The following is a 25,188-nucleotide window of genomic DNA, read 5'->3' as shown; positions in this document are numbered from 1 at the left end:
CTCTTTCACTGGTAAAAGGTCCTGCAAACCTGCAGAAGCAGTATACACCCGGAGCTCTACGTATTGGGAAAGGTTGTGGGTACTTAAATTGACCATGTTAGTTACACCCTGAACCCTACGGATTGGGTCTGGGTGACCCTGAACCCTACGGATTGGGTCTGGGTGACCCTGAACCCTACAGATTGGGTCCGGGTAGGTGCTTTTCGCCTGGAGCCCTACGAATTGGGAAAAGGTGAGGTGCCTAAAGGAACCAGGATACGCCTGGAGCCCTATGGATTGGGAAAAGGTGGGGTGAACTAATCTGTGCAGGTAACATCCCACGCCCAGCCGCACACTTGGGGGGGGGGGGCAGCTCTGCATTGATGGGACCCTCAGAGCCAGGCTCTGCCCTGAGCCCTGGGCCCAGCAGAGGGGACGCCCGGCCGGGGAGCGGGGACGGAGTCACTGGGGGGGTCCCAGCCATGGGGGAGCAGCCTTCTACCCTGCACATGGTCTGACGCTGCCCTGGTCACCGCGGTGTCGGGCGCTTGCCAGTCGAGCATTAAGCGACGTGGCCCCATCTGTCACGGGCATGTCGCTCTCTCTCGTCCTCTCCCCGGGGGAGGTCTGTGCCCACCGCGGAGGGTCTGGTCTGGGGCGGTTTGAGGGGGTCAATGGCCGCACTGCCCCGGATCGATAATGGAGCAGGTCGGCCGGGGGAGGGCGCCTGGCCTTGGAGCTGGAGGTGGGGAGGTTTGGGGGGCTCTTGGCTGCTGGGGGAGCTCGTTCTGCAGCCTGGGCCCAGCCCCGGAGGAAGTTCTGTCCCCTGCCCAGACGAACATGACCCTGATTGTGGCCGGGCTGGAGGCAGGGAGCCGTCACCCCAGGGTCACCCCAGAGCTGTGGGCTGTTGCAAGACACACTTCCCCTTTTCACAGATTTTTCGGCTGCTGCTTTAGCAACTTTGGATCTAAATTTATCCCTCCCGTTTCCCATTACGGGTGCCAGAAACCACAACCCCTCCACCCCTCTGTCCCATCTCTGTCTCACACCACTGTGCTAAGAATAGCATCTGCAGCGACACTACCTGAGAAGGAGGTTGGCCAGGCCCCTCCACCCTCATGCTCCAGGGCGGATGCTGGGCCCAGCCAGGTCAGGAAGGTATCTCTGCCCTGCTGCAGGAGGTGATGAGGGGAGTGTGGGGGTGGGGGGGACCAGGCAGCTGCAGGAGGGGATGTGCTTTGCTGGGTGTGGCAGGGAGCTGGCTTTGCTCTGACCGCAATAGATTTGGCCTGGAGATTGCAGATAAACCATGTGATAGAAGAAAGGGGCCGAGCACATCACGGGCTTCCTGGGCCTGCAGCCTCCGGCACAGTTCCTCATTCCGCTCGCACTCGGGCCTCAGACTCGGTGGAGCTCAGCACCAGGGCGTTGGTGGCAGCACTGAGGGGTCCCCACTTGCCCATCATGGCGTCTGCTCTCACCGTCCTCCTCCTCGGTGAGTACCGGAGACAGCCAGGGCCCGTGCCCAGGATCTGAGACCAGGGCGTGTGCCCATGGATGTGTGTGTGTGACACTAGAGCAGAGGTGGGCAAACTATGAACCGCGGCCACATCCGGTCCGTGGGACCCTCCTGCCCGGCCCCTGAGCTCCTGGCCCAGGAGGCTCGCCCCCGGCCCCTCCCCTGCTGTTCCCCCTCCTCCATGGCCTCAGCTCACTCTGCCGCCGCCATGCTCTGGGCGGCAGGGCTGCGAGCTCCTGGGGCAGCACATCTGCAGAGGCCGGCCTGACCCGGTCTCTGTGTTGCGCGGTGGCGTGGCTGGCTCCAGCCAGTGTGGTGAGAGGGCAGGGAGCAGGAGGGTTGGATAGAGGGCAGGGGAGTTCGGGGTGGTGGTCAGGGGGCAGGGGGGTGGATAGGGGTCGGGGCGGTCAGAGGGCGGGGAACAGGGGTGGTTGGATGGGGCAGGGGTCCCGGGGGGCAGTCAGGAAGGAGCAGGGGTTGGATGGGGTGGCGGGGGGCAGTCAGGGGCGGGGGTTCCGGGGGCTGTCAGGGGACAGGGAACGGGGGGGGGTTGGATGGGGCAGGAGTCCCGGGGGGGCCGTCAGGGGGTGAGAAACAGGAGGGGTGGGATAGGGGGCAGGGCCGGGCCATGCCTGGCTGTTTTGGGAGGCACAGCCTCCACTAATCGGCCCACCATACAATTTTGGAAACCTGATGCGGCCCTCAGCACAAAAAGTTTGCCCACCCCTGGACTAGAGCGTGTGCCCATGGGGGGGATCTGAGACCAGGGTGTGTGTCCATGGGGGGAGGGAGCTGAGACCAGGGCGTGTGCCCATGGGAGGGAGCTGAGACCAGGGCATGTGCACATGGGGGGGATCTGAGACCAGGGTATGGGATCCAGTGGCTCTGGGATCTGGTCCCTAACCTGCTGTCTCCTCTCCAGGCTGCTGGCTGGCCAGGCAGAGTGGGGTGTCGGGAGGTGAGTATCCATGGGGTGGGATATGGGGGAATGTTACCATTAAGGATGGTGGGGAAGGGACAGGGAACAGAGAGCCAAACCCTGAACCGTTACCCCAACCTCACACTGACCCCCTCAACCGCTGTTCTCAGGTCAAAGGGAGTCCCACATCCTGCCGTGCAGGACCCAAAATATGCCCCCCCCACCAGGCCTAAAAAACCGTCCCATCAAACCACTGCCTGCGCCTCTTCTAGAGAGTGTGAATCTAGAGTGCCTGGACTGACTGCAAGAGAGATAATCTTGATTAGCCCTGGGAAAGCCAAGATCAGAATCCAGCCCTGCCCCCAGGGGTGACTCCAGATTGGCACCCGCGGGGGGTGGGGTGGAGCTGAGATCAAAACCCAGCCCTGCTTCCTGTGTAGTCAGGAGTGACTCCGGATTGACCCCAGGGGCGGGCTGAGATCTGACAGGCCCTGCTCACCCTGCTGTGTATTTCCCAGGGGTGGTGAGGACGGGGCGGTTTCTGGACACACAGGGGTTGGGTGGGGGCAGGACAGACAGACAGACACCAACGGGGCAGGGGCTGGCCCCCACCCCACTGACCTGGTTCTTTTTTTAATCCAGAGAGAAATTTTCCCAAGCCCTCCCTGTCTGTGAGCCCCCGGGGGGTGACTGAGCTGGGGGAAAACGTCACGTTCCAGTGTGTGGGGGAGCAGCCAGGCATGAGGTTTGTTCTGAGTAAAAATGGAGCCTATATAAAGATTCAGGACCCTTCTGGGAGAGAGGCCGTATTTCCCATCCCCAGCGTGGGACCGGACGACAGCGGACGCTACACCTGCCAGTATCACACCAAATCACAAACAACTGACTGGTCGGAGCCCAGCGACCCCGTGGAGCTGGTGGTACCAGGTGAGGGGCCTGGTTCGGCGACCCCCCTCCAGCCCCACACCGAGCCGGACCTTTGGGGGGGTCTCCGCCATGCTCAGAACCAGGGCCCAGCCGTGGAGCAGGGAGTGAGTCACTGGGGGTTTCAGCCCCTCCACCCTGAGCACCGGAAATGATGCCCAGGCTGGATCAGACAGCGCCCCCTACTGAGCCCCCCGCCCTGCAGCCCGCTGCCCCCTTGTGCTATAAATCCCCCAAATCTTGCTGGCTCTGACCCCACTTGATGCCCTGGGCCCCCCGACATCCTCCCCATAATTTTCTGCTCCTCTGCCCTGTGGTGTCCCAGCCCCTTGGGCGCCGCCTGGGGTGGGAGGGGCTGGGGGGGAACAGACCAGTCGCTCCCGGCACTCACGGCTGCTGCTGTTTCCCAGGTGAATCAGGACCGCTGGTTCTGACTTGGCCCATCATCGCCGGGGCGAGTGCGGCGGCCACCGTCCTCCTCCTCTTCCTCCTTGTGGCCTTCATCTGCTTCAGAAAAACCCGAGCCAGTAAGTGCCCCACCCAGCGAGGGAAGGGTTAAACCTGCCGCTCAGCAGGGCGGGATGGGGTCACGGCTTGGATGGGGATCTGTGCCGGGAAAGCCAAGGAGTGGGGGCGCTCAGCAGAGGGCGCTGTTCCATGTGTAATCCCTATACACACAGCTGTCCCACCCCAGAGGTGGCCACGTCTCAGTGCCTGGCTAAGGGTCCCTGTATAATCAGCCGCCGGCACCGTGCTTCTCAGGTACCTGGGGTGACAGAGGAGCCGACCGGCCAGGATCAGGTTCGTTATAACGAATCACTAACGAGGGAGGATTGGGGACAGGAAAAGCCCCCACCGAGTTAATCTGCCCCTCCCCCTAATCCATGCTATGGTGTTGCGCTGCCCCCTGCTGGTCCATCCCAGCAGGGATCCAGGTTCAGCAGCAGAGGGGAGCCCGCCAGGCCCCCCCATCCCTGCTGCCCTGTGGGGGGTGAGTGGCCGGGCGCTGGGACCGGGGGATCCCGATTGGCTCATGGGGGATTCTGGTTTGTGTCCCTCTGCAGGAAAAGGAGCCGCACCGAGACCGAGCAGGTAGGAACCCGGCTCCTCCCCCTCCCGATCGACCTGCCGGGGTCACAGGGCTCCTGGGTTCTCTCCCAGCTCAGGGAGGGGAGTGGAGTCTAGTGGTTAGAGCGGGGGGGGGTGGGGGTGGTCTGGTGGTTGGGGCAAAGGGGGCTCAGGGAACTGGGTTCTGGGTGAGGCAGGATGGGGGACTCTCTGGGTGTGTTGGGGAATCTCCCCACAGGTGGGGGGATATGACATTTAGAAGGGGATTTTCTCTTTTAGCACCAGCCCTATGGGGGCATTAAAGGCACTGGCTCAGCAAGACCCCGTCTGTGAGTAACTCACCCAAGTGGGAATCAGGGTGGGGCAGGACCCCGGGGGAGGGAGGGGCTGGTGGGGGCTCCACCCATAAGGGGCAGGGTCTGATTAACAGCTGCTGCTGGGCAGGACTAAGGAGAGGGTCCCAGAGGTAGCCGGTGTCAGCTGAGAGTGTTGGACTCCCAGGAGCTCCCTGGGGCCACCCTCCCTTCCCGCTCTAGTTCCCCACCCACTCCTGGCTCCCAGCCCCCTGCTCTAACCACTAGTCTAGACCCCCCTCTCCTCCCGAGCCAGGGCGAGGACACAGGCTTTTGGACTCCCAGCCCCCTACCCCCGCTGTAACAGACCTCTCTGTGCCTCAGTTTTCCTCTCTGTAACATGGGGCTAATGACCCTGGCCCATGCTGTGGGGTGGGGGAGGGGTGGCTGTGCTGGTCTCTGAGCCCCCTGGCTGGACAGAGGGATTGGAGCTGGGTGTGGGGTTCTGCTCTGGGCCGGCCGGGGGTGCAGCTCAGCGGGTGTCTCTGTTCCGCAGATGCCTCCATTGACGAATGGAAAGAGACGCAGACCCTGGTAAGTGTCCCCTGTTCTCCCATGGGGCCTGACCCCCAATCCTGACCCACATGGGCTCCAGCAGCCCCCTCACCCCCCCAGCCTTTCCTGGCACACTCAGTGGTTTGAGGTGGCACTAGCATAGCTGGGGAGGAGCAGGGGAAGCGACCGCTCCCCCACTGAGCACATATCCAAAAGTGGCGCCGACTCATGGGTGCTCCAAAATTCGGTGGGTGGGTGCAGAGCACCCACCAGCAGCACCCCACCCCGTCCCCCAGCCCCAGCTCACCTCCGCTCCGCCTCCTCCCCTGAACGCGCCGCCCCGCTCTGCTTCTCCGCCCCCCCGCTTCCCGTGAATCAGCTGTTCGTGCGGGAAGCCTGGGAGGGCGGAGAAGCAAGCGGCGGCGCGCTCAGGCCCAGGGAGGTGGAGGCGGAGCAGAGGTGAGCTGGGGCGGAGAGCGCAGTGCCGGCTCTAACTTTTTTGCCACGGCCCCGAGCAAAAAAAAAAAAAAGCGAGGGGGTGCGGCCGGAGGAGCGAGGTGCAAGGGGGGCGCGGTGCGGCCGGAGGAGCTAAGGGGGTGGCGCGGCATGGTCAGAGGAGCAAGAGGGGGGCGCAGCATGGCCGCAGCGCGGCTGGAGGAGCCAAGGGAGAGGCGCGGCTGGAGGAGGAGCCAATGGATGGGGCGTGGCCAGAGGAGGAGCCAAGGGGGGGTGCCTTTTTTACGTGTTTGCTCCCCCTGCTCTTAGAACCTGGCTACGCCACTGTGTGGGGGTTGGGCTGCTGGGAGGGGGGTGGGCTTATGGGATCGCCAGGTGTGTGTGTGTGTGTGTGTGTGTGTGTGTGTGTGTGTGTGTGTACATATCCTGTGCTTTCTGTGTATTGGGGTGTTGGTGGATTCAGACCTCCCCCCCCGTCACTCTCTCCCCTCCCAGCCCCAGGAGCCCGACCCCGGTGCCGACGGACTCACCTACGCCGAGCTGGACGGCCAGGCGTTGCAGGCCAAGCAGGGGGCCCTGGCCCCTGCCCCCGAGCCCACCCAGCCCAGAATGTACGCCATGATCAACATGAGCCAGGGGGCCCCGCAGTGAGATTCCCCCACAGCCATGGGGCGCTAGCCCCCAGCGGGGCGACACCCCCTTGCAGTGCCAAACCCAGAGAATTCTGCTTCTAGGGAAGATTTATGGGGGACGCTGCCCTCCTGCCGCTGCAGCCCCCTTCCCATCGAGTTGCTGTCCCCCTGCCCCGCCCAGACCCACATGTGGGGACCAGTGTGGAGGACTCAGCACAGGAAGGGGGAGGAGATGCACTGAAGTGGCTGTTTATATTATTTTGCATCCTGTTAATCTCCAGATTTGTAATAAACACAGAACCACAAACCAGCCCAACCTGGGCACCCCACAGCCTCCCTGTGCCCATGCCGGGAATGTGTGTAACACCTGGGGGAGATGGGGTCGGGTGCGTGGGCTGGTTATACAGGGACCCCTCACCTGGCACTGGGATGCAGCCACCTCTGGGGTGCGGGGGCTGAATATAGAGAGAACCCTCTACCAGTGCTGGGATGCGGCCACCTCTGGGGTGCAGAGGCTGAATATACAGAGAACCCTCTACCAGTGCTGGGATGTGGCCCCTCTGGGGTGGGGCACTGGTTATACAGGGACCCCTCACCCAGCACTGGGTTGTAGCCCCTCTGGGGAAGGGCATCAGTTGGGCAAGGCTCCGGGGTTCACACCCTGACTCTGGGTGAAGCTGCAGAAGGGTCTGATGCCTTTGACCAATTGGCGCCGGCTGTTTACATCCCCTCCATGGGGTCGTCCCTTCCCCGCTGTGCTGGGGGATCCATCGCCGTGAGCTGGGCTGGGGGGGGCAAAGAGGAAGTGATCCCTGGGCGGTGCCCGTATGAAAGATTGCGGGGGTCATCACCCTGTGACCCCAATGTTCCCCTCCTCGGGACCCCGGGCCGGACAACATGGGCACACAGAGAGCCTCACAGCGAATCCCCCACTTGAGACTTCCCCGCAAGGGCCCGGGCCCCACCCCCAGGCCCTGCCTCTTGGGCAACATAGGAATCGCCACTTGCTGGGAGCAGTGTGGGGGCTAGGACACAGAGAGGGGCAGTTCTGAATCCCCCCTGCAGAGAGTGGGGGGGCTGTTTTCCTTTGAGTGAGGCTTTCTTGCCGTTCAGCGGTGTGCAGAAGAGGAGTCCCCTCAGCTCCACCATCCTGACCCCTACACAAGATTCTCCTCCCCCCCGAGATCCTGGTCCCTGCCTGCGCCCCCCCCCCCCCCCGAGATCCTGGCCCCTGCAACCTCCGGACCCTCAGATTGGCCTGGAAAGACACGACTGACCCACGTCCATCTGCCCCTGGGCGCTCAGAGGTCGTCTGTCTCCCCGATGCCTCAGTTTCCCTTAACTCCTGCTTAAAGAGCCCCCCTGAGCCTGCTCGTCCTCACCTGTAACACTCTGTACATCGGGGGAACACCCTGCGCCCCCACGATCATCCTTGTAATATGATTGTGTGGGATCCACTGCCGAGTTTGTCACGTCGGGTGTCTTCAGAAGGCTCATGATGCACTGAGCATTGTTGTTACAGTGATGTTATAGGTTGTAATTTCATGTATATAGTTATGAGGCTGAAAATGTGTCCTCCTGGCTTAAAACAAGCCCAGACAAAAACTCTTCCCAAGCAGTTCACACCTCATCAGGGCCTGTGTGGGACAAACCCAGCCCAGCCTCACAGGAACAAAGGACACTGGCCTAGGCAGCAACAAAGGATCTGTTGGACTCTCAAGTCACCCCCCTTTGGTTAGTTTGGGACTGCGATGAGGTAATGCTCACCTGACTCCGAAGCGGGGGGCGAGGGGGGGGGGCAAAGCCAAGAGGGAAGAAAAGACATGATAAAAGGGAGAGTAGTTTGCCATGCTCTCTCTCTTCCACCTCCATCTCCAGCAGGGCTTCTCAAACTGGGGGTCGGAATGCCTCAGGGGGTCATGAGATGATTACATGGGGGGCCATGAGCTGTCAGCCTCCACCCCAAACTCACTTTGCCTCCAGCATTTATAATGGTGTTAAATATATAAAAAAGTGTTTTTAATGTATAAGGGGGGGTCACACTCAGAGGCTTGCTATGTGAAAGGGGTCCCCAGTACAAAAGCATGAGAGCCACTGATCTACAGACACCACCACCACCAACCTTTTCTGTACTTGAAAACTGTTATGTCCCCTCTCAGTCTTCTCTTCTCCAGACTAAACAAACCCAATTTTTTTCAAACTTCCTTCATAGGTCATGTTTTCTAGACTTTTAAACATTGTTGTTGCTCTTCTCTGGACTTTCTCCAATTTCTCCACATCTTTCCTGACATGTGGCGCCCAGAACTGGACACAATACTCCAGTTGAGGCCTAATCAGCACGGAGTAGAGCAGAAGAATGACTGCTCGTGTCTTGCTTATGTGATACAGCATGGCCAGAGGGCAGCAGGAGTGGGTTAGAAGGGAGCCTTATTCCCTGTCCAGGGAAGAAAGTTTGCTGTAGATTAATTAAAGCACCTGAAGCCAATTAGGGCACCTGAAGCCAGTCACCTAATAAAACCCCCTGCTTCAATCAGACAGTGGAAGAGCTGGAGCAGAGAGCAGTTTGAAGGGAAGCAGAGGAAAGTTTGGAGAGGTGCTGTGGTGGGCTAAGAAGACCTTAGGTAAAGGGACACCTGGCTTGTGCAGAGGGAGGGCAGGAAGCCCCCCACAAGCTGAAGGGTAGGAGAGGGAAGTAGCCCGGGGAAGGAACCGCTAGTTCAAGTGGTTTACTGCTATACCTAGGGCCCCTGGGCTGGGACCTGGAGTAGAAGATGGGCCCGGGTCCCTCCTTCTCTACTCCCCTCCTCTAGGACACTAGTGGGGTAGTTAATATCCCAGTTCAGGGGCAAGAAATGGTGCCCTGAACCCCCCTCCCCCCCAGAAGAGAAAGCACAAGACCCCATCATAGTAGTGCTGGCAATTTGCCACACTTACAACACTCCTGCCAATACATCCCAGAATTGTATTTGCGTTTTTTTTTTTTTTTTTTGCAACAGCGTTACACTGTTGACTCATATTTAGCTTGTGATCCACTATGACCCCCAGATCCCTTTCTGCAGTACTCCTCCCCAGCCCCCCAATGCCCTTTCCTGACCCCCCTTCTCTGCTCCCACACTTTGCCATGTAGCCCCCCACCCTCAGTAGATCTGAAGTGGGGGAAGCATGATTGTTTCCTGCCAAAACCCCTGCAGAGCCAGGCAGGGGTAGGGAGAGGGGATGGAGGTGCCCCCATGGCCATGGGGCAGGTTCAGCCTGAAACACACACAGGGGGACCCTACTCATCCTAAATCCTCCCTCCCCTCCCCTGTTACTGTCCTGCCCAGTCCTCCCCTCCCCCACCCCACACCCTGCCTGTCTTATAATGGCCCCCACATCCCCTCAGCCTCCCTCCCTGCCAGGGACAGGCCAGGTGGGAGATGGGGGCTTTGGGGGAGATGGGCTGATATGGGGGGGAGGGAGTGAGCATGAGGGGGGAGCAGGCTGTGGGGGTCTTTCCCATGTAACTCCCCCTTCACAGCAAAGTGGGGGGCAGGATGGTTTTCACACTAACTCCCAGTTAAGATGGGGCAGCTCCAGTGGAGGGGAGGGGTTGGGGGGAGACAACAACCCCCCATGGCCCCGGGGTGGGAGCAAGAGATGGGAGTTGGGGGCACAGGCTGGGGGTCAGTCTAGGGTCCGAGAAACCGGAGGGCTCGTTCCCATGCAGCCATCACCCCACCCCGACAGTCCGGCCATCTCAGCCAGGGGGCAGCATGGCTGCCCTGTGAGGGCTGCAGGGGGTGATGGGGTGGCCATGTTAACTGAGGGCCGCCAGGGGTCCCTTCCCTACAACAGGGAGGTCGGGGGTGTGACGGGATGGGATGCGGGAGGAGAACAGGGGACGAGACGTGGGGCATGAAGGGCACAATGGGGTGAAGGGACATGGGATGGGGCAGCACTAGGAGGGTGGGGAGCTGATGGGGGGGGGGGGGGGGGGGGGAGAACAAGAGGGGGGGGGGGGAAGGGGGGGGGGAGGCAGGGGCATGAGGGGACGCAGGTCAGGGAGCAGAGTGGGGGGGTGAGGGGCCCAATGCGTGAATGTCGGGGGTGGGGGGTGAAGGGCAAATGAGCTGGGGAGCCAGAGCTGGGGCATCTGCCGGGGGGTCCAGTTTCTCTTGAGCTCTGTCCCTGTGATCTTCCCCCTCCCCTTTCTGGGGGGCTGGTCGGCTCCCGACCCCGTGTCCCTTTCGCAGCATCCTGGGGTCGGAGAGGGAAGCTCGGCTCGGCCGTCGGCCCCTGTGAGCTCTGCCCCGGGCCCTGAGCTGCATGGACCCACTGCCCCGGGGATGGGCTGGGGAAGGGACATGGGGCCTTTCACCTCTAGGGGGCTGGCTCTGATCTGTATCCTTTTCTCTAAGCACCAGACCCCACCCCACAAGCAGAGCCAGGGAGAGAACCCAGGAGTCCTGGCTCCCAGCCCCTCCCTGCCCCAATCATTAGACCCCATTCACCTCCCAGAGTCGGGGTATATAACAGGGTAGGTGCCGGGCATCAGGTTCACACAGAGTTTCACAGGCAGTAGCAGAAACAGGAAGCGAGCGCCGGCTCTGGTCAGACTTCCCCTTTCATGGCTTTATCAGCTGCTCCTTTAACCACTCAGGATCTAAATGTACCCATTTCTCGCACCCTCATGGGGGGCCGGAAACCACAACCCCTCCTACCCTCCCACCCCTCTGTCCTGTCTCTGTCCTATGCCACTCGGCTAAGAATAGATTCTGCAGCGACACTACATGAGAGGGAGGTTGGCCAGGTCCCTCCACCCTCATGCTCCAGGGTGGGCGCTGGGGAAGAAAGGGGCCAAGTGCATCACGGGCTTCCTGGGGCTGCAGCCCCTGGCACAGTTCCTAATTCTGCTCGCACTTGGGCCTCAGGCTGGGTGGAGCTTGGCACCTGGGAGTTGGTGGCAGCGCTGAAGGGTCCCCGCTGCCCCGTCATAGCATCTGCTCTCACCGTCGTCCTCCTCAGTGAGTATCGGAGAGAGCCAGGAGTGTGTCCATGGGGGGAATCTGAGCCCAGAGTGTAGGATCCAGTCGCTCTGGGATCTGGTCCCTAAAGACCCATCTCCTCTCCAGGCTGCTGGCTGGCCGGGCGGAGCGGGGTGTCGGGAGGTGAGTATCTGTAGGGAATGGGGGAGCTGGGGGAATTTCCACATTAGGGACAAGGGATGTGGGTGGGGGGTGAGGAGCGCCAGTTCCCCAAAGGGACGATCCTGTCAGACACCCAGAGGTGGGAATGAGACCTTGCCCTACTCATTACAGGGAAGGGAACCTGATAGAACAACTCGGGGATTTTGTAAACATGTTTTCTTGGGGGGGGCCTGTCCTGGGAGCTGCTTGCTCAAATGACCCAAATTTGGACCAGGAACCCCACAGAGTAGATCGCAATTCACCATTTGACTGTGATGGGGGCAGGGCTGGGTTCTGATCTCAGCTCCTCTGGGTCAATCCAGAGTCACCCCTTGTCACAGACTCACAGATCGTGCCCACTCTTGGCCCCGTGTGGTCCTTGGGGGGTGGTGTCCCTTTCAGTGCAACAGCCCTTCTCGGGGGGCCACTCTCTCTTGGGGTCCGGCCCCTCCACCTCCTGGAGCCGCACCTCTCGGAGCCTTAGCACGTCTGTCTCTGCCGTGGGCCCCCTCAGGGAGTCCACTCGCTCTGGACCCCCGGGGCCTCCACCCCCCGAAGGGGTTGATGCAACCCTGTTCTCTAGCGCGGAGTGACTCTCAGCCAGCATAAAACAGGAGGGTTTATTGAGAGTTGAACACAGCACAGGAAACTCTCAGGGCCTCAGGCCTGGCCTCCCTCAGCCCAGCACATTCCAGTCTCTCTGCATCCAGGTGGGCTCTGCCTGCTCCCCCTCTCCAGCCCCAAGCCCCCCTGCTCCCAGCTGGGCCTCCGAGATCCCCGGCCCCAAGCCCCGCCTCTGTCCATTGTCTTCTCTCCAGGTAAACAGGGTTGTAAACTAGGGCCTCCTCTCCTCGCTTCTGTCCTCTGGCTGGAACCGGCTGGTTAGGTCACTGGGTCCTCACTCTGCAGCCCATTGTCCTCCCACTGGCCAGAACCGGCTGCGACTCCTGAGCTGGGTCTCTGGGTCGGGGGCTCAGGTCACCGGTCACTGGGGTATCCATCCTCCCGGCCATTGGCTGGGGTCCCAAGTTCCCTCTCCGGTCCTCTGTAACAACAAACTCCCTCTCCCCTGACCTCATTAAACCAGTAACACCCAGGGAAACTGAGTCACACCACTCCGCATGCAAACCATTGAAACCCCACCGAAAACAAAAAAATCCCCCACTTCGTCACACCCCTGACTGCAATGGGGGCAGGGACAGGTTCTGATCTCAGCTCTTTGAGGTCAATCCGGAGTCACCCCTGACTGCAGCAGGGGCAGGGCTGAATTGACCCTGCATAACTAAAGCAATCAGAGATTGGAAATCTCCTTTCCCTCCTGCTGTGTCTCACCCCAGCTGTGAGCCACGGGGCCGGGCCTGCACCCCAGGGACGGGCAGGCGGTAAAATGCTGGAGCAACAGATGGGCAGAGGATTGAATCAGACTGAGGTGGTTTGTGCACCCCCACTTACTGCCTGTTTGTTTGTGAATCAGGGGTCCTACCCCAAACCCTCCATCTCAGTGTTTTCCCCAGGAATTGAAATTAGGGGGAGGGTTTCAAATTTGTGGGGGGGGGGTCAGGGCCGATGAGGGGTGAGACCGTGAGGGTGAAGGGTTGTATGGCACCGTAGTAAAAACTGAAAAATGTTTCATGACCATTTTATTAGATTTTAAAATCATCACACAAATTAAAGTTAGCTACTCAAGCCTTCTATGAAGCACTACATCTACATCCTTCTTGGTTTCTTGTTATAATTTTGCACAACTCTGTTAATGAACTTCTTGAACGCAATGCATTAATCTTTGGTGGCTTCTCATGTATCCGGTACTTCCATTCCTTCAGCTGATATGCTGATTAGTTCATTCACGTGATCAGGCAGAAGGCAACTTCTTTCAAAACACAAAATTCTATTCAATGATGAACAAGAACGCTCAACTGTAGCTGTTTTGACTGGGAGTAGCAAGAGATTAATTCCTACTTCTTTCAGCCCAGGAAACATAGCATAAAGATCAGGTCGAGCCACTAGTGGTGATAAAAAAAAGTTGAAGTCAAATCTTCATTCATTCGTCGTATGATATTCCACTCTGTGTTCAAATTCTCTATTTTGTCTTGAGCACATGGCAGCCCCATTGCTGGTAGTGCCTCACTCCACTCAACTATCAGTGTTTTATAGGACAGGGATCTGTAAAAGCTATGTAGAGGTTGAGTAGAATCTAGAAGTCGCTGTTGTAGATTTGTAAGAATCAAGTCTGTGTACTTTTTCAGTTATCTTAACAAACACTTCTTGTCCTCTTCACTTAAGGATTCAATATAAATGCCTTCATTAGTCAACTTCTGGACTGAAGTCTTTGCTTCTTCCAGTACTTTTTCAATGGATAGCTCTCTGTCTGATCCAAATGTAGCTTCTATTGCTTTACAAAGTTCTACTACTGTTTTAGCAGATGCCTGGATGGCATTGATTAATGACCCAAGTGGTTTCAACAGAGAGAGAGAGAGAATGGCAATAGTCTTCTCTGAACGTAGTAGCAAAAGTAATCCACCAGCCTCACTACATAAATCCATCCCATCTTGGTAGATACATTCCAAAGCCAGTAATAACGGCTGAAGTAATTTTAAGACAACAGCCAAGGATCACTTATGAGAAAGCCAGCGGTTTTTCCCAGCCTTGGACTAATTTGAACTTCAGTCCCAGTGTATCTTCTACATTTTCCAAGATATTCAGTCTTTTTGGACTCTTGCTGGAAAAAAGAATATAATGAAGACATTAAATGTATAGCTTTTTTTTAATGTCTTTTGAAGAGTCTGCAGCTCGTACTAGCGCTAGTTGGAGTAGATGACCTCTGCAGTGTGTATAGGAGAGATTAGGGTTACACTTTTCTCTTGTGCTCCAACATGTCTTCCAGAGAAGTTTACAGCTCCATCAAATGCACAAGCAGATATCTGTTTGGGGTCTAATTGACAAGCATTTAACTCTTCTAAGGTGTGGGTTGTCACAGGTGCAGTCAATCTTTCTTCTATAACTTGAACATCTAGAAATGTATCTACTGGCCTACCACTGACATCAAGATAACGTACACAATGATTTACTACTTGGTACCCATTTGCATCAGTGCATTCATCAGCCATGTATGCAAATTTTTTGAATGTGGTGAGAGAGTTCTTCACTTTTTCAACTGTGGAGTCTTTCACTGTTGCACCACATGCGTCTAGCTGGTCAGTTGAGTTTCTGGCAGAAAGATAGTGAGCATTTGCTGGTCTTGTTTGGAACCAGTGTTCAACTTCAGGATGAACTAGTGACAATGCACTTAACATTGGCCTCCAGTTTGTAGTGTGTGGTATCTCTTGCTTAAATAGAAAGTAGGATGCCACGGCCATGTTTGTTCGCAGGAACTGTTATGTCTCCAGCATTCTTAACAGCCTCATTAACACTCACCGGTGTTGTCCTTGGTTAGTGGAGACTCAGAGTTCAGAGGTGCTTTCACATGAGTTCGCCTCCCAGGTGGGGGCAAGAAGGTACCTTGCTCGTTCCTCCAGCTGCTCACTGCTCGCTCTGGCCACTGTTGTTCGTTGTGCCACCGTTCACTCCATCGCTCTGTTGCCAATGGCCCTGCGCCATCACCTTCTGCTGCCACCTGCCACTGTGACCTCTGCAAGTTGATCTCTTGAGGTTCCACCAGATCTCAGTGATTTCAGCTGAGCTCTCAGTGGGGAAACCTCACTGCTAGTGCAGGCTGGGCCGTCTCTTCCACAGAAACACTGTCCCCACAGCAGGTCTAAGCACTTAGACCTGATTATCAGTGATTCCAGCTGTCGTGGTCACTCAACAAAACAAAAGACTATCTATGGAGCCTAATCACCTCTGTCTTTAAACAATGGAGAGGGAAAGGTCAAATAGTACTTGTGACTCAGGCAGACCATCAAGCAAAACACCTGTCCCCACACTCTCTCTTGATGCCCTAAATCAGCACAGGCTAAGTACAACTGCCCTTTACTCATACAATAAGAACAACAACATTTCATTACTCCTGCAGTCAAGTGATTTGTAACCCAACCCCAGCCAAAATCTATCACTTGGGCAACACAGCTTTGTTTGGTGGATACCTAGGTAGATTAGGTGTGAATGTAAATAGAATCTGGTCCTGAAGCCTTTTCCCCCCCAGCTCATCACTAGCTGTCAGGGAGAGCTCATAGACTTTGCTTACAAATCATCATTTGAAATTATTAGGTTGGCCAATATCACTGAAACGAATGCACTGACATGATCATAAAAACAACAGCTGTATAAGGAAGCTAGTCTGTTTATACTTTTCAAATCTATTCTACTTTTTCAGAGACCTATTTTATGACACACTTTATATGCTTTTAAAGTGTGTCTTAATGTTTCAATTTCAATTCAAATGTCCAAACAGTCACTAAATTGGCAACACTGCACGTGACTAGTTCACAAAACTGGGGCGGGGGGTGTTGGGAAAATTCAGAGCCTTGGGGGGGGGGGGGTGGGGTTGGACTTGGGGGGGGTGCTCTACGTGTGTGGGAAATGTCACCATCTGGTGTCGCATCAGCACCTGGGCATGAGGTTCCTCCTCTACAAGGCTGGAGATGGGAACTATCTGAATTACACAGACCCTGCTGGCTCTGAGGCTGAATTTCCCATCACCAGCGCCAGATGGGAACAGAGCGGAAATTACACTTCTCGTTACAGCTAAAGAACAGGAGAAGCTGCCTACTTGGACTTTAGTGACCCTGTGCAGATCATTGTAGCAGGTGAGGGGCCCAGTCCAGCATCTCGGCTCCCAGCCCCACACTCAGCCAGATGCCCACGGGGTCCCCGTGAGCCCTGGTGCCCAGCAGATGGGATGTCCAGCCCAACCAGTGAAGGTTGGGTGGAGAGGGAATTTCTTGGCGCTGGGTGCTTTTGTGCCCTGGAAACCAGGAGAGACCCTGCCCCTATCTCTCCCCCATCACTGACACTCCACGCTGGGGACGGGGTGCAGTGGCCGTGCTGGGGTCTCTCATGCCCGTCTCCCTCCCACCACAGAGCTCAGCTCCCCCAAACCCTCCATCTCCCTCAGCCCCAGCGGGGGCAGGGGTCGCCTTGGGGGGAGCCGCGACCGTCCAGTGTCGGGGTCAGCGCCGGGGTCTGGAGTTTGTTCTGGACAAGGCTGGGGCCAGGAACTCAGCAGCATGGGGCAGGGACTCGGCTGGGGTCAAATTTCCCATCCCCAAAGTGAGCCGGGCAGAAGGAGGCAGCAATACCTGCTATTATCCCCTGACTCGGATCCCTGCAGCTGGTGGTAGCAGGTGAGGGGCCCGGCTCAGCGTCTCCACTCTCAGCCCCACACCCAGCCAGCCCCACAGGGCAGCTCCATGCCAATGGGACACTCAGAGCCAGGCTCTGCCCTGAGGCCTGGGCCCAGCAAAGGGGACTGTCATGGATCCACAGAATCGGGGTTATGGTCCCAGCTTTGGAGCAGCCTCTTGGAGCCCTCGTCAATGTGCCAGACCCCTGGGGGTCTCACTGTTCCTTCAGGGCAAGCCCCACAGCTCCCCTACCTCCTTAGGCTGGACCCCTGGCCCGGCTGCCCCCCGGCTCCCCATCACGAGCGATGTTTGGTGAGTGCCGCTGAGGCAGACCCTAAGGGAGCCTGGTACAATCTTGGGGAGCAACGCGTCCCTCTGCAGGGCACGCCGCTGCGCGGGCACGCTGGTTGGGCTAGGAGGCCACTGCACCCAGCACAGGAAGTTCCGGGTTTGCCCGGAGAGAAGAACATTCTAGCTGGGTCCAGCCTGGCTCCCCAGAGCCCCTGCCAAGCGGTGCCCCCCCTGGGCCCCTGCTCTGTCCCTTGGCTCCCTCTTTGTTCAGGTTTCCTGGGTGAGCCCTGGCCTCCTGCCTTTCCTCAGTCCTTGGCTGTCCGGCCGGTCACACCCGGCTGGCTTCCTGTGGGAGCTGGGCCATCCATGGTCGTTAGTTGGCGGCAGCTAGCAAATGTCCCGGAGATGGGCTTTGCCCTGGGGCCCCCCAAATCCCAGACACCGTTCAGACATTTGTCGTGGCCTGGCCGGGAGTAAACAGCCTTTGTTCATGACCTAGTTAACCATGCAACATAGAGGAGAAACTGAGGCAAACATGGAATTTGTACCAAATATTTACAGAAAATTCCCACTCTGTCACCGGGAAGCCGGCCGGGGAGCAGGAACAGAGTTACTGGGGGTGTTCGTGTGTTCCCCAGCCTGGGGGCAGCAGCTGCTGCTGGAGATTCATAACATAGGGAGGGGAGATCCCTGCCCCCAGGGGGAGCTGCAGAACAGGGGGTCATTGAGCTGCTGTCCCCCTGCCCAGGCCCACATGTGGGGGGCCGGGGAGAGCTCAGCACCAGGAGGGGGAGAGGGAAGGGGAGGGGACACATTGAGGCAGCTTTTATGTGGTTTTGCATCCTGTTAATCTCCAAATTTGTAATAAACACAAAACCACAAACCAGCCCCCCCGTGGGCAGTCCCCAGCCCCCCATCCCTGCTCCGGGAGCGTGTGTCACACCTAGGGGAGATGGGATTGCTCGAGGGGGGGGCAGGGGGCCCCTCCTGCTCTAACCACTACACCCAGTCCCCTCCCAGAGCTGGGATAAATTACAGGGTCACTGCCAGAGAATCAGGTTTATGCTGAGTTTCACTGACAATAACAGAAATAGCAAGCAAGCGCTGGCTCTGGACACACATCTCCTTTTCACACATTTTTTGGCTGCTCCTTTAGCAACTTAGGATCCAAATGTATCCCTCCCTCACTGGGGCTGCACCGACAGCCCCTCTGCCTGGTCTCTGTCTCACATCACTTATCTAAGGGTATGTCTACACTACGGGATTAATCCGAATTTAGATAATTCGAATTTGGGAAACAAGTTGTATAAATTCGATTGTGCGCGGCCACACTAAGCACCTTAATTCGGTTTTTAACCACATTAATTCGGTGGTGTGCGGCCACACTACCCCATTAATTTAAACACAGTAATTCGGTGGTGTGCGGCCACACTAACCCTAATTCGAATTAACAAAATCGATTTAGGCGCTACTCCGCTCGTCGAGGTGGAGTACAGAAATCGATTTTAAGTGCCCTTTAATTCGAATTAACTGGCTCTGTAGTGTGGACGGGTGAAGGGTTAATTCGGATTAACGCAGCTAAATCCGAATTAAAGTCGTAGTGTAGACCAGGCCTAAGAACAGCATCTGCAGTGACTCTACCTGAGAAGGTGGTTTGTCAGGTTCCTCCACCCTCAAGCTCCAGGGCAGATTCTGGACCCAGCTGGGTCAGGAAGGAATCTCTGCCCCACTCCATGGGAGAGGGTCACTCGGTGGGGGGCACTGCATGTGTGTGTGGGAGCCCTCCTCTGCTCTGAACTGCTGCTCTAGGGAGGCTAGACGGGCCTGTTGGAAAAGATCAGGGCAACCTCGGCACCTCTTGATACCTCCTGAGATTGCCCCATTCCCAGATGATCGCCAGACTGGGCCGCTCCCTGTGGGGCTGGGAGGCAGCTGCAGGAGGGGATGTGGTTTGCTGGGCGTTGCAGGGATCTGGCTTTGCTCTGACCATGGTAGATTTCGCGCCTGGAGATTGCAGAGAAACCATCTGATGAGGAGAAAGGGGCCGAGTGTATCACGGGCTTCCTGGGGCTTCAGCCCCCAGCGCAGTTCCTCATTCCGCTCGCACTCGGGCCTCAGACTCGGAGGTGCTCAGCACTGAGGCGTTTGTAGCAGCGCTGAGGGGCCCCCCACTGCCTCTTCATGGCATCTGCTCTCACCATCCTCCTCGGTGAGTATCGGAGACAGCCAGGGCGTGTGCCCATGGGAGGGGTGATCTGAGACCAGGGCATGTCCGTGCGGGGGGGTGGGGAGAGAATCTGAGACCAGAGCGTGCACCCATAGGGGGAATTTGAGTCCTGGGCATCTGCCCATGAGGGGGGATCCAAAATCAGGGCATGTGCCCCTAGGGGCGCGGATCTGAGACCTGGGCGTGTGCCCATGGGGGTCAGGGATCTGAGACCAGGGTGTAGGATCCAGGCGCTCTGGGATCTGGTCACTAACGAGCCATCTCCTCTCCAGGCTGCTGGCTGGCCGGGCACAGCGGGGTGTGGGGAGGTGAGTATCCGTCTGTGGGGAGGACGGTAACATCAAGGATGGGGGAGGGGTTGCATGGGGTGGGAAAAGAGGAACTGAGCCCTGAACCCCACAAAACTGAGCCCAAACTCCCCCTGTGACCTCAGACCCAGCCCCGTTCTTCTGTGCCCTCCCCCGCAACCCCATGCAGTAACTAGGAACTGAATCTGGCTCCTGGGATCTGACAAAGCAGATGGGAACCGTCCCCTGGTTCAATGTCCTGCCCCCCACGCTGTGAGGATCGGGGGTGGGGAGTTGGGGCGGCCCGTGGATTTATTTCAGCTCATACAAACGCTAACAGGATCCGTCGGTGGGCTCTAGATCCCCTCGGGGAACCGAAACGTTCACTGTCTGTGCAGCCGTGGGGAGAACCCCCCAGATCTGCCCCCGCCCCCAGATCCACCCCAACAGCTCCCTCCCCTGCTCTCACAGCCCCACCCCCCGATCCCAAGGCCTGGGGAAAGGTGGGTCTTTTGAGATTCCTGCCAGTCACAGACTCTATTTCCAACCCCGAGGCGGGTGGCAGAGCTCCAGGGGGCCCACTGGTCAGCAGGGCCGGCTCCAGGGTTTTTGCTGCCCCAAGCGTCGCAAAAAAAAAGCCGCGATCGCGATCTGCGTCGGCAATTCGGTGGGAGGTCCTTCGCTCCGAGCGGGAGTGAGGGACCATCCGCCGAATTGCCGCCGAACAGCTGGACGTGCCGCCCATCTCCGGAGTGGCTGCCCCAAGCACCTGCTTGGCAAGGTGGTGCCTGGAGCCGGCCCTGCTGGTCAGGCTCCCTGGCTGGCCTCAGGTGGGGGGGGGGGGCAGGTGAGGCCGGGAGGGCTCTGCGCTGCTCCGGTCGGCTGGGAGGGAAGGACGAGGACTGCCCTGCCAGGCTTGCTGCAGGGCGCTCCGGTCCTCCGCGCCGCCACCACCTACAGGGCAGCCGGAGCAGAACACCACCAAAAAAAGAAAAAAAAAAAGCGGCCGTGCCGCCCTAGGATGGGGCAGAATGCCGCCTCGAACAATCTGCCACCCCAAGCACCAGCTTGCTCGGCTGGTGCCTGGAGCCAGCCCTGGACCCACCACTGAGGCCCTGTGGTGAGGACGGGCCCCAGGACTGAGTGACGGGGCCTGCGTCTCATGGCCTGTCTGCTTCCCACTGCAGAACCCAGCTACCCCAAACCCAACATCGCCCTGAGCCCCAGCGGGGGGGTCTCCCTAGGGGGATCCGTGACTGTCTGGTGTCGGGGGCAGCACCGGCGTATGCGGTTCGTGCTGAATAAAGAGCGACGCCATTTCCCACCTGTGGATTCGAACGGGTTTGAGGTTGTGTTTTCCATCAGCAACGTGAGCTGGGAGCACGGCGGGAACTACAGCTGCTCCTATCACAGCAGATCGGAGCCGTTCGCCGTGTCGTACCCCAGCGACCCCGCGGAGCTGGTGCTGAGAGGTGAGGAGCCTGGCTTGGCGTCCCCGTTCCCACCCCCACCCCCAGCCAGACCCTCACGTGCCAATAGGATGCTCAGATCCTGTCTCTGCCCTACCCAGCAGAAGGGACGCCTGGCCGGGGAGCGGGGACGGAGTCACTGGGGGTTCCCCAGCCAGGGGGGAGCAGCAGCCCCTGGAGACTCGGGGCAGGGAGGCGACTTTAACGCTGCCCCTTGTGCGTAGGAACCGTGAGTCGCTATTTAATCCCATGATCCCATCCCCTCTGTTCGCCCGGCCCAGGCAGTGCCGCGGCCCGGGCTGAATGGGGCAGGGGCTGCAGGAGAAGCGGTGGCTTGGTGGACTTGGCGTTAGGCTGGGACCCAGGAGATCTGGCCCAGCTCCTGGTGCGGCCACAGACTCTGTGTGATGGGAACACGTTGCAGTTTTCAAAAGTGTCTTTCCTTGTGGGGGGGCCTCAGTCTTGGCGGATCTCAAGCCGAGCGCCCACAAACCGAGGCAACCACCATTACTGGAGACCTCTGCAAACATTGGCCTCAATAGCACTGGGGGAGCATGGGCCTGTCTGCCATGATCAGAGCCCCATTATGCCAGGCGCTGCATAAACACAGAGTGAAGAGACAGTCGCTGCCCCTGGGAGCTCACTAAGGAAAATGAATCTGTCTGTGCCTCAGTTTCCCCTGTGTAGAATGTTGATAAGGACCCCTCCCGATGAGGGCTGACTCCCTTCCTGTGTGGAGCTTGGGCCCTGTGGTGCTGGGCACCAGAGACCAGCCCGTGAGTCGCTCTGTGCTCGGGGGGCGGACGGAGTGAATGAGGCGGGGGCCACACATGGGCATATGAGGATCCCAAGCACTAGGGAGCTGTGGCTCGGTGTCTGTGGGGCTGGGAGCCCAGCTCACAGGGCCGGTATTCTGGGTGGGGGAAATTCTGGGATCTGGGAGAGAATCTCTGTGCGGGGCCCCAGGATCTGCCGATGGCTGCAGCCGGCCGGGGAGGCTGGGTCTGGGTGGGTGCCCGGGTCTAGCTCTCACAGCCTGTCTCCTGTGCGCAGATCCCAGCTTACCCAGACCCTCCATCTCTCTGAGCCCCACTGGGATCACAGCCCCAGGGGCAGACGTCACCATCCGGTGTCAGGGGCAGCGCCGGAACGTGACGTTCTTCCTCCACAAGGCTGGAGACCTGAACCCACAGCAACACATGGACCCTGCTGGGGACGGGGCCGAGTTCCTCATCCCCACCGTGGGCCGGCAGCACGGAGGGAGCTACAGCTGCAGCTACCGGCCCCGATCAGAGCCCTTCGTCTCCTCACAGCCCAGCGACACCGTGCAGCTGGTGGTAGCAGGTGAGGGGCCCGGCTCGGCGTCTCTGCTCCCAGCCCCACCCCCAGCCGGATCCTCGGGTGGGCTCTCCACGGATGCCATGCTCAGAGCCAGCCTCTGCCCTGAGCTCTGGGCCCGGCAGAGGGGACGCCCAGCCAGGGAGTGGGGACAGAGTCGCTGGGGGGTTCCCGAGCCGGGGGGAGCAGCAGACACAGGAGATTTGGGGCAGAGGGAGGGGGATCCCGGGAGCTGCAGAGCAGGGGGGGCCTTTTCCAGGCAACACATCACTTAGGGGGTGATGGGCGGAGCTGAAGGTTTTAAACCTCAGTGTATATTACAGACTTGCACAGTCCCCTACAAGTCAGTGGTGGTGCTGTGCACAGAACCCAGGAGTCCTGGCCCCCATCCTCCCTGCTCTCCCGACTAGACCCCACTCCCCTCTCAGAGCCAGGGAGAGAACCCAGGAGTCCTGGCTCCCAGCCCTCCCAGCAGAGAAGCCAGGGAGTGAATGGACCCTGGAGACAAGACTGGCCTGTCACCTGCCAGGGAGCAGAGCTCTGGGCCTCCAGGGGCTGAGGTTGCTCCGTGTCTCATGCTGTTAGCCCAGGGCTCAGAGGAAACTCTGGCCCCTGTGGAAAGGCATCGAGGAGCCCGTCCCCAGGGCCGCCGGGCCTGACCCACCACTGAGGCCGCGTGGTGAGGACGGGCCCCAGGACTGAGTGATGGGGTCTGCGTCTCACGGCCTGTCTGCTTCCCACTGCAGAGCCCAGCTACCCCAAACCCAACATCTCCCTGAGCCCCAGGGGGGTCTCCCGGGGGGGAGCCGTGACTGTCCGGTGTTGGGGGCAGCGCCGGGGAATGCGGTTCGTGCTGAATAAAGATGGACGCCATTTCCAAGCTGTGGATTCGGACAGGTTTGAGGCTGTGTTTTCCATCAACATGTCTCGGGAGCACAGCGGGAACTACAGCTGCTCCTATCACAGCAGATCGGAGCCGTTTGCCATGTCGTACCCCAGCGACCCCGTGGAGCTGGTGCTGAGAGGTGAGGGGCCCGGCTCGGCGTCCCCGTTACCAGCCTCACCCCCAGCCAGACCCTCAGAAGGGCTTGGTTCCAATGGGACACTCAGGTCTGGTCTCTGCCCTGATCCCTGACCCAGCAGAGGGGACGCCCGGCCGGGGAGCAGGGATGGAATCACTGGAGGGTCTCCAGCTTGGGGGAGCAGCAGCAGCTGGAGATTCAGGGCTGACGGGGGGGATTTCTGCCCCCTGGTCCGGGCGGGGGTAGGGAGATGGAATCCGCCATTGAACCAGCCATGGAAACAGGTCGTGGTGCCCAGGGGCTGGGGCTGGTTGAGGTTAGGGGGGCAGTAACTCTGGGTGGGTGGGGCCCAGACATGAGTGGGAGGGGCAGCCCCCTGCCCCTCACTCACTACCAGATCCCCAGCCCCCCCAATGCCTCCTGCCCTGCAGGTCGCTGCCTAGAATTTGCTGGGGGATGCCAGGGGAGGGGCAGGATCTGGGGGGCTGGGCTGTGAAATTGGGACCAACTAGGTGCCATAGTCCTGGGGCAATAACCCCCCTTCTTGGGCCACATGACATCCCGCTGGCAATAGGAGTGAGCATTACCCAGAATTCCCTCTGTTCTTGCTTCCCCTCCCCCCAGTGGGGTCCCAGGGGATCCCTGAGCCTTCCCGCAGTAGATGTTCTGTTGCCTCTTGCTGTGCCCTGGTCCCTGGCCACCGCCCGAGTGTGGGGGGCAGCTGTTGAAGAACCAGCTTCTCCCCCCCCCCATGCGCACTGCCTGGCTGTGTTTGGCAGCAGCCGAGATACCCCGGGGACAGGCTCACCTCACAGCAGACAGGCCGGGGCAGAGGCACCTGTGGGGGTGGACAGAGGGGTCCTATGGGGACAGGGAGCTGGGGTGGTTCCCTGTTCTGGGGGGTTAAGAGCCTGAGGCTCTGATTGTCCACATCCCCTGGCCTGGTGCTGGGGTGCCGGGTGTCTTGGGGGCAGTTTGTCCACCTGGGAGCCCCCTTCACCGGGGAAGCTGAGGCTCAGCTCCCCGGGGCAGCAGGACGCAGCCTCCCCTGAGGGGGTCTGGCCCCAGGGAGGCCCTAGAGCCGCAGCGCCTGGGAGACCCCCAGAGGGGGCTGGGCCGGATCTGCCGGATGGGGGGTTGTGGGCTCCGATCCCAGGGCAGCACCAGCTGCTGATTTCCCCGTCTGAGCCGCCAAGTGACTTTACCCTTCCCCCGCAGCAGCCCGCCCGGATTTCACCAACGCCAACATCGCCCGCCTGGCGCTCGGTGCCGTGGTCCTGCTCATCTTGGGGCTGATCCTGGCTGAGGCCTGTTACAGCCGCCCAAGGGTGCGCCCTAGGTGAGGTGACCTCCCCTTTCTGTGCCCCTTGCTCCCCCCAGCGGCTGGGCTGAGGGTGACACGGGCCCCTCTAACGCACCATCTCTCTGCACCCCCAGGAGCCTGAATCCAGCCATGCAGGGAAGAGAATCTCCCCGGGGGACAAGTGGCTTCCCCGTGGGGTGCTGAGACACCGGCACAAACCCCCCTGCCCCCAAACACCCCTGCCTCAGAGAATCTCCCCCACAAACAGCTCTCGACCTGACAGCAGCACCCCAGGATTGAACCCCCGATGCCATGTGTGACGTTGCACTTCATATATTTATGGAAATATGCTTATGAGTGTAAATATAATGTAACTGGAAAATGCTTTATGCAAAAGGTCTCTTGTAAGGTATCATTACAAAGCTTATGATCTACTGAGTGTGTTCATCCTATTTG

General features: G+C 59.0%; 1 protein-coding gene and 1 long non-coding RNA gene across 2 annotated transcripts; both read left to right on the top strand.

Annotated features, from left to right (window-relative positions):
• Positions 1 to 1,446: 1,446 nt before the first annotated feature.
• LOC113407883 (immunoglobulin superfamily member 1-like) lies at positions 1,447 to 25,109 on the top strand. Its single transcript, XM_029913160.1, has 14 exons — positions 1,447 to 1,477; positions 2,424 to 2,459; positions 3,063 to 3,347; positions 3,755 to 3,871; positions 4,409 to 4,436; positions 4,692 to 4,741; positions 5,262 to 5,299; positions 6,212 to 6,363; positions 11,443 to 11,495; positions 20,788 to 21,072; positions 22,123 to 22,413; positions 23,214 to 23,432; positions 24,648 to 24,768; positions 24,867 to 25,109. Exons 1-14 carry the CDS (start codon positions 1,447 to 1,449, stop codon positions 24,934 to 24,936), a joined length of 1,776 nt encoding a protein of 591 aa, XP_029769020.1. The 3' UTR covers positions 24,937 to 25,109.
• On the top strand, positions 11,130 to 19,618 carry LOC115271335. Its single transcript, XR_003899915.1, has 4 exons — positions 11,130 to 11,495; positions 16,197 to 16,258; positions 19,082 to 19,295; positions 19,586 to 19,618. It is a non-coding gene; the product is annotated as an uncharacterized LOC115271335 (long non-coding RNA).
• Positions 25,110 to 25,188: the final 79 nt, after the last annotated feature.

The sequence above is a fragment of the Terrapene carolina genome, unplaced genomic scaffold (genome assembly GCF_002925995.2).
Source record: "Terrapene carolina triunguis isolate 2854851 unplaced genomic scaffold, T_m_triunguis-2.0 Scaffold500, whole genome shotgun sequence".
NCBI lineage: Eukaryota > Metazoa > Chordata > Testudines > Emydidae > Terrapene > Terrapene triunguis.
This window is presented reverse-complemented; position numbering and strand designations above follow the sequence as displayed.

Excerpts from the sequence above, each read along its gene's own strand:
- LOC113407883 (XM_029913160.1), top strand. The coding sequence starts at position 1,447 with ATGGCGTCTGCTCTCACCGTCCTCCTCCTCG. Across the intron at positions 3,872-4,408 it reads CTTCAGAAAAACCCGAGCCA|GAAAAGGAGCCGCACCGAGA; the intron begins GTAAGTGCCCCA and ends GTCCCTCTGCAG. Across the intron at positions 4,437-4,691 it reads GCCGCACCGAGACCGAGCAG|CACCAGCCCTATGGGGGCAT; the intron begins GTAGGAACCCGG and ends TTTCTCTTTTAG.